This window comes from Malaclemys terrapin, chromosome 2 (assembly GCF_027887155.1).
Source record: "Malaclemys terrapin pileata isolate rMalTer1 chromosome 2, rMalTer1.hap1, whole genome shotgun sequence".
Classification (NCBI taxonomy): domain Eukaryota; kingdom Metazoa; phylum Chordata; order Testudines; family Emydidae; genus Malaclemys; species Malaclemys terrapin.
Genome location: NC_071506.1, coordinates 115,457,411 through 115,473,610, shown reverse-complemented (window position 1 = coordinate 115,473,610; position 16,200 = coordinate 115,457,411). Strand labels below are relative to the sequence as shown.

The 16,200-nt window shown below is 42.9% G+C and overlaps 1 protein-coding gene across 2 annotated transcripts in view; it reads left to right on the top strand.

The window, feature by feature from the left end:
- Positions 1 to 16,200, top strand: part of LOC128832992 (enoyl-CoA hydratase EchA19-like) — a 32,348-nt gene that overhangs the window by 10,605 nt on the left and 5,543 nt on the right. The window contains exons 4-6 of one of the 2 annotated variants that reach the window (XM_054020784.1): positions 1,711 to 1,855; positions 11,585 to 11,734; positions 12,998 to 13,699. In XM_054020784.1, coding sequence (XP_053876759.1) covers positions 1,711 to 1,855; positions 11,585 to 11,734; positions 12,998 to 13,038 — 336 coding nt within the window. In that variant the 3' untranslated portion in view covers positions 13,039 to 13,699. Of the gene's footprint in view, positions 1 to 1,710; positions 1,856 to 11,584; positions 11,735 to 12,997; positions 13,700 to 16,200 lie in introns of those variants that run through there. The other variant, XM_054020783.1, reaches the window with a different exon arrangement.

Genomic DNA, 16,200 nt, shown 5'->3' with positions numbered 1-16,200 from the left:
GCCGACCCCCTTCTCTGGTGCTTCCCTTTTTTACTAAATAAATTCGGCTTATGAACGAGTATATACGGTATGTGTTTCCATATAGAGCACATTTGCCAGAAGTACATTAGTGGTGATGTGTTGATAAAATCTGTAGTCTCAGGAAACAAAATGTTGAATTAGTTACTTGGGTATCAGAATTCATTCACCATACATTGAGTCAGTTTTGTTCTTACCTTAGGTAGTGTGAAGGTCAATAAAGTTACCTTGATTTCGTCTCAACCAGAGAAACCTAGTATCAGTCTCACTGGATAGAGTAGTGCACATTCCTGTCTGAAGTTTGCTGCTGCTTCTCATATCTGTAAATTTATTTAGCATTTTGACAGATGAGGGTGTATAACTCAAATAGAATGAAATCTTTTCTTCCTGAAAGTTGTTATTCTAGAGTCTTTTTGAGAATCTTGTCTGAGACTCAACATATACAAACAAAATAATCCTGCTGTTTGAATTGTTGTGTTCATGAAAGAGTAGTAATTTGAGTGGGTGAATAGCTTATTTAACTGTGCCTCAATTTTTCCATCTTTATAATATAAATAACAAAACTTATTAGCCCTTCTAAAGTAGTTTGAGGTCCTCTGATGAAAGATGTGGTTTAAGAGCAACATGTTTTTAAAAGACAGCCACAGAAGCTATGGGTCACAGTATGCAGTCCTCTGTCTTTCACTTGCTGAGCCCAATAGTCTCTCAGAGGCATGCCTTTGTATTAATGCTGACAGCTGTGGGATACATTTGGTCTGTTAGCATACGGACTACTTCTCTAAATTACTGATGCTTGATCCTTAGTACAGTCCTAATATGCATAATTATGGCATTCAAATATTACATGATTGCAGTGTGTACCATGAAATTTGAACACATTGGAAACAAATCAAGGATGAAATGCCTTCTTTAAAAAGTGAATTTCCTTCCTTCCATGTGTACTGTCTCCCTGATATCAAAACTTGCTCAGCTGACAAGTAAAATGTCTTTCTTACTGTCAGCCGTAAAAATTCAACATGGGCTCTGAAAGTGTAACTGGGTTCTTTCTGCCTTGCACATCATAACCAGTAATAAAGGTTCTGTTAGCCAAATTGTGCCTTTGGCTGCACCTGTATAACCTTTTTGCCTTCAGATTATGCCTCAGTGGTACAAGCTCAAATTTAAAGTAAACTTTGGAAGACCATGGAGTTGTACAGATGTATCTAAGGTCATCATTTGGTTTGCATCTTTACATAATCTATACAGGACAACTTCTGTGACTGCAGCTTAGAATTTCACTACTGTGAACATCTGCTTTAACTCACTAGCACTGGAAAAATGTCTTATTCATTTTTCCTACTGCTGTCCTTATTAAACAGCTATCATTAGGCTAATTAGGTACCCAGGGATATGGCCCAGTAAAGCAATCCTGAGTAAACTGAGTAGACCGTAATCATAAAAATGTAAATTGATCACAGCAAAATCAAGATAATAATTCGAAGTTAGTATATATGGGTGCATTAGCTGATGTGCTGGTTGCAACCATCTTAGATATGGCCCAATCCTGTAAACGCTTATTACAAGGCATAGTCCTGCTGAAGTCCATAAACCTCCATCCTATATTAAGCAGTACATCCAACAGTGTTTGCAGGATTGGGTCTTTGGTATGTGCACTGTGGTATGAATGTGTTAATATATCTTTTATTTTGATAGGGTCCTTCCCGAATAAAGTTTTCCAAACCGGTGATTGCTGCAGTAAGTGGATATGCAGTGGCCGGGGGTCTTGAGCTCTCTCTTTTGGCTGACCTGCGTGTTGTGGAGCAGAGTGCCATTTTTGGAGTGTTCTGCAGACGCTTTGGTATGTTTTCATACAAAATCTCTACGGAGATAGCAGAGACCAGATTTTAAAAAATGCCTTTAGAATTGCACTCCCAGTTCTTGCAAGTGTGAAACCTATATCTGTATATGTGAATTGGGTACATAGACCCACAATTTTCTGGTTTGTATGCAGACAGTTTGCAGGCACATGGTTACAGATTGATCTGATAATTGGGCCCTGATCCCTTTCTCTTTGCCTGCTTTCTTTATAGCCAGATGTTACAGGCAAGTTTGGAAATTAGAAAACTGTTAGCCAACTAAGGGCTCATCTACACTGGGAACTTACATTGCCATAGCTATGCTGCTTAGGGGTGTGACAAATCCACATTCCTGAGTGACGTAGTTAAGCCAACCTAACCCCCCGCGTAGACAGTACTAGGCCGACAGAAGAATTCTTCCATTAACCTAGCTACTGTCTCTTGGGGAGGTGGATTACCTACACTGATGGGAGAATCCCTCCCATTGGTGAAGGTAGTGTCTACACCAGGGGTGGGCAAACTTTTTGGTCCGAGGGCCTCATCTGGGTATGGAAATTGTATGGTAGGCCATGAATGCTTAGGAAATTGGGGTGCAGGAGGGGGTGAGGGCTCTGGACGGGGGTGTGGGCTCTGGGGTAGGGCCAGAAATGAGTTCAGGGTGCGGGAGGGGGCTTTGGGCTGGGGCTTGGGGCATAGGGGGTGGTGAGAGCTCTGGCTAGGGCTGCAGGCTCTGGGGTGGGGCGGGGGATGAGAGGTTTGGGGTGCAGGAGGGTGCTCCGGGCTGGGACCGAGGGGTGCAGGAGGGTGGGACGGGATCAGGACTGGGGCAGGGAGTTGGGGCATGGGAGGGGCTGTGAGGTGCAGGCTCCAGGCAGCGCTTTCCTCAAGCAGCTCCTGGAAGCAGCGGCATGTCCCCCTCTCTGGCTCCTATACAGAGGCACGTCCAGGTGGCCAATGGGAGCTGGAGGGGGCGGTGCTTGGGGCAGGGGCAGCGTGCGGAGCCCCCTGGCTGCCCCTACGCATAGGAGCTGGAGGTGGGACATGCCGCTGCTTCCAGGAGCTGCGCAGAGCCGCAGCACATGTGCGCAGAGTGGTCCCCAGAGAACTGGAGCACGTGTGTGGAGCAGCCAGCCGGAGAGCTGGAGCGTGTGGAGCGGGGCAAGCTGCAGATCCCGCTCCCAAGCGGGAGCGTGAGGGCCGGATTAAATAGGCTGGCAGGCCGGATGTGGTCCACAGGCCATAGTTTGCCTACCCCTGGTCTACACTGAAGTGCCACAGCAGGTGCAAGGAAACTATATTAAAAAGTCCTTGCAGTGTAATTGAAATTGTCCGTAAGGGCTAGATTTTTAAATATATTTAGGAGCCTGACTCCCACTGAAATAAAATTGATTTCTGAAATGATTTCAGTGGGGGTTAAGTGCCTAAATACCTTTTAAAAATTTGGTCCAAAGTTGCTATTATGTTTTATTTTCATCTTATTTGCTATCCAGGGATAATTAATAATAATTTGTACAGTTTGGCATTTACTGCTAATAAACATATACATTGTGATCAATTGTACAGATATTGTCTTCAAATTCAAGTAACAGATGCTGTATCCAGACTGGAAGCTATTATTTTATATATATATTTTCCCATTTTTAGGTGCATGGTATCTTGCTGTCCTTTTATTCTTCTTCTCATTCTTTCAAAATTGAAAAAGATTATAAGTTTTGGTAAATTAAACACTTAATTAGCTAATTTACAACACTACTACCATATGTAAAGATCTGGTCCAAGAGGTGAATGTAGCTGGACTGCTTGGTAATAGTGACCATAATATAATTAAATTTAACATCCCTGTAACAGGGAAAACACCACAGCAGCCCAACACAGTAGTATTTAATTTCAGAAAGGGGACCAACACAAAAATGAGGAAGTTAGTTAAACAGAAACTAAAAGGTGAAATCCCTGCACGCTGCATGGAAACTTTTTCAAGACACCACAATAGAGGCTCAATTTAAATGTATACCCAAATTAAAAAAACATAGTAAGAGAATCAAAAAAGTGCCACCGTGGCTAACCAACAAAGTAAAAGAAGCAGTGAGAGGCAAAAAGGCATCCTTTAGAAAGTGAAAGTTAAATTCTAGTGAGGAAAATCGAAAGAAGCATAAACTCTGGCAAGTGAAGTGTAAAAATATAATTAGGAAGGCCAAAAAAGAATTTGAAGAACAGCTAGCCAAAGACTCAAAAAGTAATAGCAAAAAAATTTTTTAAGTACATCAGAAGCGGGAACCCTGCTGAACAACCAGTGGGGCCACTGGATGATTGAGATGCTAAAGGAGCACTCAAGGACGATAAGGCCATTGTGGAGAAACTAAATGAATTTTTTGCTTCAGTCTTCACTGCTGAGAAAGTGAGGGAAATTCCCAAACCTGAGCCATTCTTTGTAGGTGACAAAATCTGAGCAACTGTCCCAGATTGAGTTATTATTAGAGGAGGTTTTGGAACAAACTGATAAACTAAACAGTAATAAGTCACCAGGACCAGATGGTATTCACCCACGAGTTCTGAAGGAACTCAAATGTGAAATTGTGGAACTACTAACTGTGGTTTGTATCCTATCATTTAAATCAGCTTCTGTACCAAATGACTGGAGGATAGCTAATCTGACACCAATTTTTTTAAAGGGCTCCAGAGGTGATCCCGGCAATTACAGGCCGGTAAGCCTGACTTCAGTGCTGGGCAAGTTGGTTGAAACTATAGTAAAGAACAGAATTGTCAGACACATAGAGGAACATAATTTGTTGGGAAAGACTCAACATGGTTTTTAGAAAGGGAAATCATGCCTCACCAATCTACTAGAATTCTTTGAGGGGGTCAGCAAGCATGTGGACAAGGGGGATCCAGTGGATATAGTGTACTTAGCTGTCATGGGATAAGAGGGAAGGTCCTCTAATGAATTGGTAACTAGTTAAAAGATAGGAAACAAAGGGTAGGAATAAATGGTCAGTTTTCAGAATGGAGAGAAATAAATAGTGGTCTCTCCTAGGGGTCTGTACTGGGCCCAGTCCTATTCAACATATTCATAAATGATCTGGAAAAAGGGGTAAACAGTGAGGTGACAAAATTTGCAGATGATACAAAACTACTCAAGATAGTTAAGTCCAAAGCAGACTGCAAAGAGCTACAAAGGGATCTTACAAAACTGGGTGACTGGGCCACAAAATAGCATGAAATTCAGTGTTGATAAATGCAAAGTAATGCACATTGGAAAACATAATCCTAACTATATATATAAAATGATGGGGTCTAAATTAGCTGTTACCACTCGAGAGAGATGTTGGAGTCATTGTGGATAGTTCTCTGCGAACATCCAATCAATGTGTAGCAGCAGTCAAAAAAGCTAACAGAATGTTGGGAATCATTAAGAAAGGGATAGATAATAAGATAGAAAATATTGTGTTGCCTCTATATAACTCCATGATAGGCTCACATCTTGAATACTGCATGCAGATGTGGTTGCCCCATCTCAAAAAAAATATATTGGAGTTGGAAAAGGTTCAGAAAAGGACAGCAAAAATGATTGGGGTATGGAACGGCTGCCATATGAGGAGAGATTAATAAGATTGGGACTTTTCAGCCTGGAAAAGAGACAACTAAGGGGGAATATGATAGAGGTCTATAAAATCATGACTGTTGTGGAGCAAGTAAATAAGGAAGTGTTATTTACTCATAAGACAAGAACTAGGGGTCACCAAATGAAATTAATAGGCAGCAGGTTTAAAACAAAAGGAAGTATTTTGTCACACAACACACAGTCAACCTGTGGAACTCTGTCAGAGGTTGTTGTGAAGACCAAGACTATAACAGGGTTCAAAAAAGAACTAGATAAATTCATGGAGGATAGGTCCATCAATGGCTATTAGCCAGGATGGGCAGGGATGGTGTCCCCAGCCTCTGTTTGCCAGAAGCTGGGAATGGGCAACTGGGGATGAATCACTTGGTGATTACCTGTTCTGTTCATTCCCTATGGGGCACCTGGCATTGGTCACTGTTGGAAGACAGGATACTGGGGTAGATGGACCTTTGGTCTGACCCAGTATAGCTATTCTGTTCTTATGTTCATTTATGTAAATAATAATTATGAATGATTATTATGTTACATTTTAATAAAGCTATAAATATCTACTATAGTTACTGCTGATAAAACATTGTTGAATTTTAAGATTTTATCATTTTCCTCCTAATAAAGTAAGTTTTTTTCAATGTATTTAGATAGAGGAGTGTGGAATAAAGGCATGCGGTAGAGCTTTGAAATATTTTTCTAGTTAGTATGAAGGATGATGATAGCTCCTCCATAGTTAAGATGAAAGCTTGCTTCTCATTCTAAGCCCTATTTAAGAAACAAGCAAATCAATTGCCCTGAAATTTCAGATACCACATCAGTCTTGGGAAGAGATTTTCCTAGGAAATCTAAAGAAATAAATAAAATCTTTTTTCCAAATATTATTTTGTTGGCCTTGTTGAGGAGAGGCACGTTTTTCTAGGCATGGGAAGCAGGGGGAGATGCCTAAAAAGGGTTTACAAAGTTAAAATGGCAGATGAGGCGTACGCTGTGCAGCTGCAAACAATTACATGTGCTTTACTTTACTACCAAGAGCAGTTCTGTTGATTTCAATGAGACTACTCCGTAGAAGTAAAGTTAAGCAAAAGTAAGACCTTGTCTACGTTACAGGGAACTTCGGTATAACTTACATTGCTCAGGGGTGTGGATTATTCCCACCCCTGAGCGATGTAAGTTATACTCACCTAAGTGCTGTCTAGACAGCGCTATGTTGGCGGGAGAGCTTCTCCCACCGATATAGCTACTGCCTCTCATGGAGGCAGGACTTATTAAGCTGATGGGAAAGCTCTCGCTCGTGGGCTTAGAGCATCTCGGCCACAACGCAGCTGCGTTGCTGTAAGTGCTGTAGTGTAGATGTGGCCTAATTGTTGGCAGGATTAGTGCCTTACTAGGGTGGTGTGCTAGTGAGTGCTGAAAGATCCTGTGGCAGCAGGGAACTGATTGGATTTCCAAACTTTTTGATGTTGGGGTAGTTGAGTTTCCATGGCCATTCAGATCCTTGGCCTCTCTGCAAAGACTGCAAAACAAGAGAGCTGTTTTTGGGATGTGGAGACCTTTTCGCCAGGAACTGGAGTGAGGCTACCAACAACGATAGTAACTTTTAGCCTCTACCAATCTATATCTAGACTTATGACTTATGAGATGCCACTAAAAGCCTATTCCCAAGTAGGTCCCTTCCATCTCAAGAATTTAATGGGAAACTTTATAACTCTTTTAACTATATTTTGAGATGCTCAGGCTATGTCTAGTCTGCACACCGCTTGCTGCAGCATATAGGGTACGTGTAGCTACATGCTGCAGTGAAAAGCCAGGTTCATCCACGCTGTGGAGTGTAGATACACATGTCCATGAAAGGCTCAGCCAGGGGGAGGCAGTGAGGAAAAGCTCCGGGGAAAGACTCCAGCAGCAGGGCACTGCACTGCTAAAGATAGCAGAGAAGATGAGGGAAGCAGTGCTTGGGCATGAAGAGAATTTTGTAGGGTACATACCTGCAGGGTTCAGGCACGTCTTTACTTACCTAAGCAGTGCCTCACCATCTATGCTGCTATTTATACCTGTACTAGGGGAAATGTAGTGTAGGTACTCTACAGGCAGCTGAAAGGAGTGTGCAGTGTAGACATACCTCCAAAGTAATAACTTCTTATTACAATCAAGAAGGGGGAATATGGCAAGATATTTGTTTTAGAAAGTTCCTCTGAGTTGTGGGGGTATGGCAGGGAGGGAATGCTAAGCTTCAGCCCTTAACAGCTGCAGTGACTCTACTGGTCTCACTTACTTGAATTCTGGTTGACTCATGCACAACTTGTGCTAAAATTCTTGCAGATAGCAGATGTGCTGCAACTGGATTTTCACAGCCCTAATAGTTTTGTCTGAAGTAGCAGTGGATTTCACTGTTGACATTTTAGTATATTCAACAGGCAGGCCTATTTGTAAAGCAAGTTGTTGAACAAGGTTCATGCAAACTACTGTTTGTAATAGCATGGTTTACCCTAATACTTTGACCCTTGCTGTGAGAGAAAAAGCAGTGCTAAGAATGTCTGGGGAATGCAACACACTTGCACCATGCTTCTTTAGCATCTGCTGCAGTATTGTGCTTATTGTAGTTTGGCCCATTTTAAATACTTGAGAACACAGTGCTTCATGTGGTGCTTTGCTTTTTTTTTTTTTAAAGTGAGTGGGTGGTGTGTCTTTGGAGAGAAGACACCACTCTTAAAATCTGCTTTATGTGCCACTGTTGTCATATAATCTATACTTTGACCCTGACCACTTATTCACATGGTAGCTGTAAAGATCTGGGAACAAATTTCCCTTTTAGTTCATTTCAGATCATGACTGATTTTTATTAAACCAGTTTAGAGCATCTCCATGAAGAAATATGGTGGTGATGTCTGAGCTAAATGTGAATATTTAAAAACCTTTCATAGAAATAAATTCATATGGCTACATCCTGTTACATCTTGAATCTGTTAGGGGAGAGCACCCGGTTATAGAGGAAGAATAGACTTATGGTTAGGGCACTGGTGTGGGATTCAGAGAACCTGCGTTCAATTCTTAACTCTGCCACAGACTTCCTGTGTGACCTCGGACATGCTACTTAATCTTCCTGTGTCTCAGTTCCCCATCTGTAAAATAGAGATAACAATACTTCTCTACTTCACACGGGTGTTGTGAAGATAATTTCATTAATGTTTGTGAGACTCAGGAAGTGTCTACACTTGAAATGCTACAGTGGCACAGCTGCAGCACTTCAGTGTAGACACTACCTATGCTGATGGGAGGGGTTCTCCTGTCGTCATAGTTAATCCACCTCCCCGAGAGGCGGTAGCTAGGCTGACAGAAGAATTCTTCTGTTGACCCAGTGCTGTGTAGACCGGGGGTAAGGTTGGCTTAACTATGCCGCTCAGGGATGTGGATTTTTCACGAGTGAAGGAGCTGGGTCAATCTAACTTTTTAGTGTAGACCAGGCCTCAGTTACAATGGTGATGAAAGGGCCATATAAGAACATGAATAGCGTTCCAATTCTAACAATATATATAATTACCCTCCTAATCAAGCTGCATTTGGGAGTTTTGGAGTGGCGGGTGGCTTTCTGTTTGTAACTATCCAGAGTACAGTAAAAGCTGTGTTATCTGGCACTTTACCAACCGGAAAGCTCTATAAACCAGCATTTCTGATATTCATTGAAAGTCCAGTTTATAGTCTGGTTGGTGCAGGTCCGGCAGGCTCCCTAACTGGCTCTGCATGGCTCCCTGGAAGCAGTGACATGTCCCTGCTGCTCCTAGGCGGAGGACTGGCCACAGGGGCTCTGTGCACTGCCCCTGCCTCGAGCGCTGGTGCCTCAGCTCCCGTTGGCCGGGAACCATAGCCAGTAGGAGCTATGGGGGGCGACGCCTGCGGGTGGAGGTAGCGTGCAGAGCTGCCTAGTCGTGCCTCCGCCTAGGAGCAGCAGGGACATGTCGCCGCTTGCGGGGAGCTGCTCGAGGGGAGCACCGCCTGGATCCGGCATCCCAAAACTCCTCTTTGTGCCCCAACTCCCTGCCCGGAGCCCCCTCCCGCACCCAAACTCCCTCCCAGAGCCTATACCCTGCACCCCATCCTGTGCCCCAAACCCCAGCCCCCTCCCACACCCAAATTCCCTCCCTCTTAGTGAACCGGAATTTTTGACTTACCGGCACCCCCCCCATTCCCCCAACATGCTGGATAACAAAGCTTTTACTGTATCTAGTTCTAGGTTTCTGTATATTGGGGCAAAGTGTATAATTATTTATGGTGCAATCCATGAAAGTACTTAGGTGCCTAAGTCCTGTTTTTAGGCACCACTGTGATCCTTAAAACTCCTGCTTGCCCCCTAAACCAGTAGGTGCAAAAATTGACTTGGCACCTAATTTTTTGCATGTGCACTGCAGCCTTGCTCTTGGCATCTGAACGCTCACCTCCTGCCTAAGCCCAAGAGCAATTCACAAACCAGGGAAGATAGGTGTTCGGCTGCCTAAGTCACATCTGGGGGCTTGATCCAGTAGCAATGCTCAGAGGCTGCCTACTGGATTGGGCCCCTCGGGAGTTCACAAAAAACAGCAGGAGGGTGGGAAGGCCCTCCCTTACAACCTTTAGCCTAAGGGTTAGGCTATTCACCCAGGATTTAGAAGATCCCTGGTTCAAATACCACCTCCTCCTGAGGGGAAGAAAAGATTTGAACAGGGATTGACACCTTTCAGGTGAGTGCACTAGGCTATAGAGTCATTCCAACGCTTTTGCTGACCCAATTAATATTTAATTAAAGTAGAACAAGGTCAGTAGGCGAGTGAAGGAACCCCCACCTCAGAATATTCTACATCTAGGGGGAGGAGGAACCTGAACTGGAGATTTCACATATCCAGGGTAAATACTCTATCCACTAGGCTAAAGGTTATAATGGAGGTAATGCCCCCCGATGTTTTATTTTGGGTCCTGCACAGCACTTAGGCATTCAAACACCTATCTTCCTGTGGTTCATGGATTGCAAGCAGAGTTAGGAACCCAATGCAGCCCAGACTTAGGCGCTTTTCTCTGTGAGAGGGCTTAGCACGCCCTGCTCTGGTCAGCATGTTGCATTGGCTAGCTTAAGCGGCTCCTTGCTTAGCTGGCTTTGTGGATCTCAGTCTTAGGTACCTGTCTCTCCCTATTCATTGTATAGAGAACTTAGGCACCTAAATCAGCTTTATAAATAGTAGTGTGGGTCCTGTGGTTTTTCCTAAAAGTTAGGGATTATGAAGTTCAATGTGATAACACCTAAATCCCTTTGTAGATCTGGGCCTTAGTCACACAGCTTCTGTATAAAAGCAAATCTTTCAACGCTGGTCTTTGGGAATTGGTCCTGACAACATCAGCACATTTCTAATAAACATGTAAACAACATTAAATCACTTCTTTAAGTGCAGATCTGTTCGGAAAAGTGACTTGTAAAAGTAAATCTGCTCACTGTGCTTAGTCACATTTGTTCTGTGACAAATATTACTTTTGACCTCTGAGATCCCTGCAGAGTCAACACAGCAAAACAGAATGAGCTGGATTTTTGTACTCCTTGTGCATCAATCAAACTGTTTACTAAATTATGGTCCAATCAGGACTTAAATTAGAGGCCCATCCAGTAACAACTGTGCAAACTCACGAAAGGCACCAGGTTTACACAGGTGCCACTGAGGGCATAATTTGGTCTATAAAAGCATATTTATTAGTGATGAAGCTAGAGTAGGAAAGAGCCTAGCTTGATTCTCAGAGACTAGGCAGTTTGCAGAGCTGACATATAGGAAAAAAACCCAAACCTTTTTACTTGTAAAGTGAGCACATTTGATACAGAAATCGTCAAGGAAAAAACATGGAAGCCAGGAGTGCTGTTTTTAGAGTCACTTTTCAGGGTAGATCAAATTGCACTTACAGTTTTAGATAACTGTCTTTCAAAGTTGTGAAATTAAAGGGAGAATCCTGTAAACCTTTACTAATGAAATACTCTTTTGTGTTACATTAATTAAATGCAAATAAGCGGTCTAGAATACTCGAGTAAAGTCATGCAGGATTAGGCCAAAAAATTGTTTTAAAATATAAACATGTGGGTTTTCTTTTAATCCTGTGGTTTTTGTCTTCACAGGTGTTCCATTGATTGATGGTGGCACTGTACGGCTACCTCGACTGATTGGTCTCTCACGAGCCTTAGATCTCATTCTAACTGGTCGTCCTGTTGGTGCCCAAGAAGCATATGAGTTTGGGCTAGCCAATCGAATAGTCCCCAATGGCCAAGGTTAGTGTTTAATGAACAGTGTAGGAAATGGTTTGAAATGTGAATCGTTTGATAGTGTTATTATCTGTCTGTCCGTCTTTGTGAAGACTAGTTAACACAAAAATAATCATGATTTTTGTAATAAACAGAATTGGTTACAGGGGTGTGCACAAGAGTGGGCAAGCAGGGGCATGGCCCCCCACCCCAAATTTTCCATGTGTCCCTGCAGCCTGGGGAGGGAAGAAGTAGCGGCTGCTGGCTGAGCTCCTCCTCCTCCCCTCACCCGTACAGCTGCTGCTTTTCCTTCCTTGCTGCTGGAGTCCCAGGTGTTGCCTCTGCCTCCATCCCCTGACTCACCTCAGCAGGTGATCTGCAAACCAGGTGGCAGTGCTGGGATTCCAGCAGCAGGGAAGGAGAAGCAGCAGCTGTAGGGGTGGGAGGAGGAGGAGGAGCTCAGCCAGCAGTCCTGTTGCTTCCTCCCTCCCAAGGCTGCAGGGACACAGAGAGTGCTGCTGCCTCCTCGCCAGAGGCGTCCTGGGAAATCTGAGAGAGAGAGTGTGTGTGTGTGTGTGTGTGTGTGACATGAGCCTTTCACTTGTATGTGTTTAATGTGCCTCTCCAAAAGCAGTCAAATTTAAAGTCCTGCACATGCCCCTGGGTTGGTTATGATTAAAATTAAAAGGTCCTTATGTCAGGGACCATGTTTTAATATATATTTGTACAGTGCCTGGAACAATGGGGCCCTGCTCCCTAAGCAGGGGCCTTGTGGTGCTATCATGATACAAATAATAAATTAAAATATACATCTGGCACAGGATTGACACACTGCAGAGAGGACATCCGACATCCGTCACATTTGCTTTTACTGCTACACTGCTATTAAGTTATTATTCATGTTTAAAGTAGATCTTAAAGCAGGCTGCTAACAAGAATACATCATCCAATTATCCATTCCCTTTATTGTAAATGTTTTGTAACATCACACAGCTGAAACTAGAACATTAGTTGATGGGCTGCCATCATATTTTATTAATTTATTTTGTTTTAAATGGAGGGAAACAAAACTTTCCAAATGTTGCTGTATGGTTTAAAAAAATGAAATGGGCTTCCTTATATTTTGGGCAAGGGAAATGAATAGAAGTTTTTCTAATGGAAGTCAGACGTAGCACTTGCTTTTACACTAAAACAAGCATATGTTCCAGTTTCTCTGCTTGTGAATCAGTCTTGTCCTGCCACTGTCCAGTTCCTTGAAGGTTTTTTTTTATTTCCTTTCTAACTAATTAGGTACTCCATCTCTCCGAAGCCTAGAGACAAAGATCGTGTGAAGAACTAAAATTACTTGAGGCAAGAATCTACTTTAGAAAGATTTCCTTTACAAGTTAAATGTTATGTTTCCACTCAAAAGAAAGGTGCTGCTGTGCAGTCATAAAAAGCTAGCCACAAACCCTGGTAACCTTTGCAGTCAACTGTGGTGGTTTTGATCCATGCTAACATGGATCACAGCTCTGGCCCAAGAGAAGCAATGCTTTCCGACTCTGTTAAGCTAGAATCCAAAGGACTCAAACAGCAGCTCACTCAGGGCCCAAATCTGCAAGCGCTTATTCACATGAGTAGTCTTTCCTTGGGCAACTGATCCCACTGATTTAAATGAGAGTAGCGGTGAGTGATCAAGGGTTTTCAGGATCTTGCCTTTATTCCCGCCACTCCCTTAATTCATTATTCTCAAATATTTCTCATACTGTAGTATCGTTTTATACTTGTCTCGCCAGTAAAGATGAGCTTAGTTGCATTGCGTAAATATTATGTAATGTTCAGATGTTACTGTCTAAGGGTTTGATCCTGCAAATGCTTACTACTAAGTATAATGCTTATTGAAATCAGGTGGGCCACTCATGGAAATAAGCACTATACCTAATAGTAAGTATATCCAGGATCAGGCCTTAAGGGCTCACCAGATTTTGAGTTCACTCAGCATCTTGCAGGGCTGAAATCTTAATAGACAAAATACATATATACAGAAAAGGGTGGTGGGAGGAGGCATACAACCCAAGACTTCTTCTTCCAGTTCTAGCGTTCCCTTTTCTTAATCCTTGTAGGTTTTATTTTTTTAACCTTTACTTATTTGCAGAGCCGGCTCCAGGCACCAGCTCAGCAAGCAGGTGCTTGGGGCGGCCAAGGGGAAGGGGCAGCACGTCGGGCTCTTTGGCGGCGGATGCCTTGGTCCCTCTCGGAGGGAAGGACCTGCCCCCAAAGAAGAAAGTGGCAAGGTGGAGCTACCGCTGAATTGCTGCCGATCGCTGCTTTTTTTATTTTTCCTGCCACTTGGGGTGGCAAAAACCCTGGAGCCGGCCATGCTTATCTGCCTTTATTTTTTAACTCATGCCAATTTGCATTTTTGTTTACTTGTTTCTAACAGTTTACTGGGTTTTTGTATGTTTGTCTGACTTTTTGTTTTATATTATAACCCTTGGTTAGTTTCTTTATTAGGGCCATGCCCTAGTGTCTGGCCAGAGAACACTTAGTGCAGTTCAAGAAAGTGTGTGTGCAAGTGGCTTTAAGCAGCCTTGCAGTTGCTTGATCTTGGGGCAGCTTTTTTCCAGTGGAGTGCCAGGCACAAGGTAGAGCAGCCCGAAGACCACTCTAATTTGTATCTTAGGCCATTAGGATTTAGCCCAAAGGGGCCATTACGTCAGCCAGATATTGTTGGGGTGCAAGGACACTCCAGCTACACCCACTTTCACCATACTCCACAAGGAGGGAGTGGCATAGGTGCTACTGTGGTAGTTCCCCAACACTTAGGGATCCCTTGAGCTGGGAGTATCCTCATGTGATCCAGTAAACTTGTTTTAAGGCAATTTTGAACTGGGGGAATTGAACTAAAGTATTTCCATACCCTGGGAGAACTGGGCCTTTGTTTTTAAGCTAGTCCTATTTTCTGGTTTTTGTTTTGTTTTGTTTTTTGTTTAATGTATGTAACTCTTTCCTATTTTCCTATTTAATACTTTCAGAATGCCTACCATTTCCAACCCTTGAAAGCGCTATCCTCTCTCCTTTGATACTGAGAGCTAGTGAGAACATAGCAATTTAGCTGCCTGGCTCCTCCCATACTGCTTACATGGAACGGTCTGTGGACGCCAGGACTAGATCCTTTCAGAGTCACGTAGCATGGTCGTGGACTTGTCTACACTGCAGGCTTAGCTTGAGGTATCTGCACTGGAGTTAACTTCTCTCGCGTCGTGTTAGCCTAGTGGAGAAAGCGCATTCACACTGCAAAATGACTCTTGAGCTCCGCACAGTGCTTGTATCAGTAGCACAAATGGACTGCGTACCCACTGTGCTACTGGCTCGAGTGGCAGCAGAATCTGGGCTTCATCCCGTTGCACTGATGGGCCAGCTAGCTCATGTTTAAAGTGCCATTTAATTCAAGCTAAAGACTTTTGGGGGTCAGTGGAGTCTGTTGGGTAACACTCAAGTTATAGCTCTAGTTAACAGTGCAGTGAAAACAAGCCCTGTGTTACAAGTGTGCTTTTTGTCATTTTAAAAACGTTAAGCTCTCCATAACCGACAGCTGCTGCTATTTATCAATTTTATTCAATTTAGGAAGTATAACCTGGATTTTTTTTGTTAATCTAGAGAGAGTTGAAAACATGGAAATAGATTTTAAGAGGTTTCCTCCCAATAACGGGTGTATTCTGTAAAAAACAAAAAACGTTTCTTCTGTTAACCTCTGTCCAGTATAGGGAACTACCCCCGTAAGGTAAATGTAGAAAACCTTTTTAAGCAGTCTCTAACATTTCCTGTAGAAGGAAAAAGGAAGACGCTCTACTGAGTTACCTCATTTTGAATTGGCCTGGAAATTGGTTTAATGCACAGTAGCAGCTGCTTCTCTTCAACTTAAACTGATATGACTGCTGCTTACTGTAGCCTGTTCTCCTGACTAGTTAGCAAAATGATTACAACATGTACTTTTAAATCTAAATGGGCTTTGGGAATGACTTTTTTTTTTCTTTTTTTTAAAGCTTGTGTGTCTGAGAGTTTTTGAAAGGAAATTAGCCATGAGTCAATTAGCTAGGACAAAAAGGTACAAACGTGTGTGTGTGTGTGAGAAAAGTAGGTTATTTTGATCATGGAGTGTGAAAGGAAGGCGAGGAGGTCAGTAATAACACAGGAGGTTATTCAAACCTCCTGAAGCTGCCGCCGTTTTTCAAGTCCAAAAAGTGACTAACGTCTCCATAGACTTGCTGTCGTACTGTGTGCATTCTGATATCCTGATTCCTTTTTCAAACATGAGTGTTTTGGTTGGCGCTGGATGATGCACCTTAGAAGTGAATGTGAATGAAACCAATTTTTATTTACTGAATGTGTTGTAAGCAAATGAGAATTCTGTAAAGTGTGTTTTACCCTGGCAGTTAGCATTAACCTGTTGATTACAGAGCTAGATATAAAGCAAAGAAAACCTCGTGGTAGGACGTTCTAGTGTCATGAAA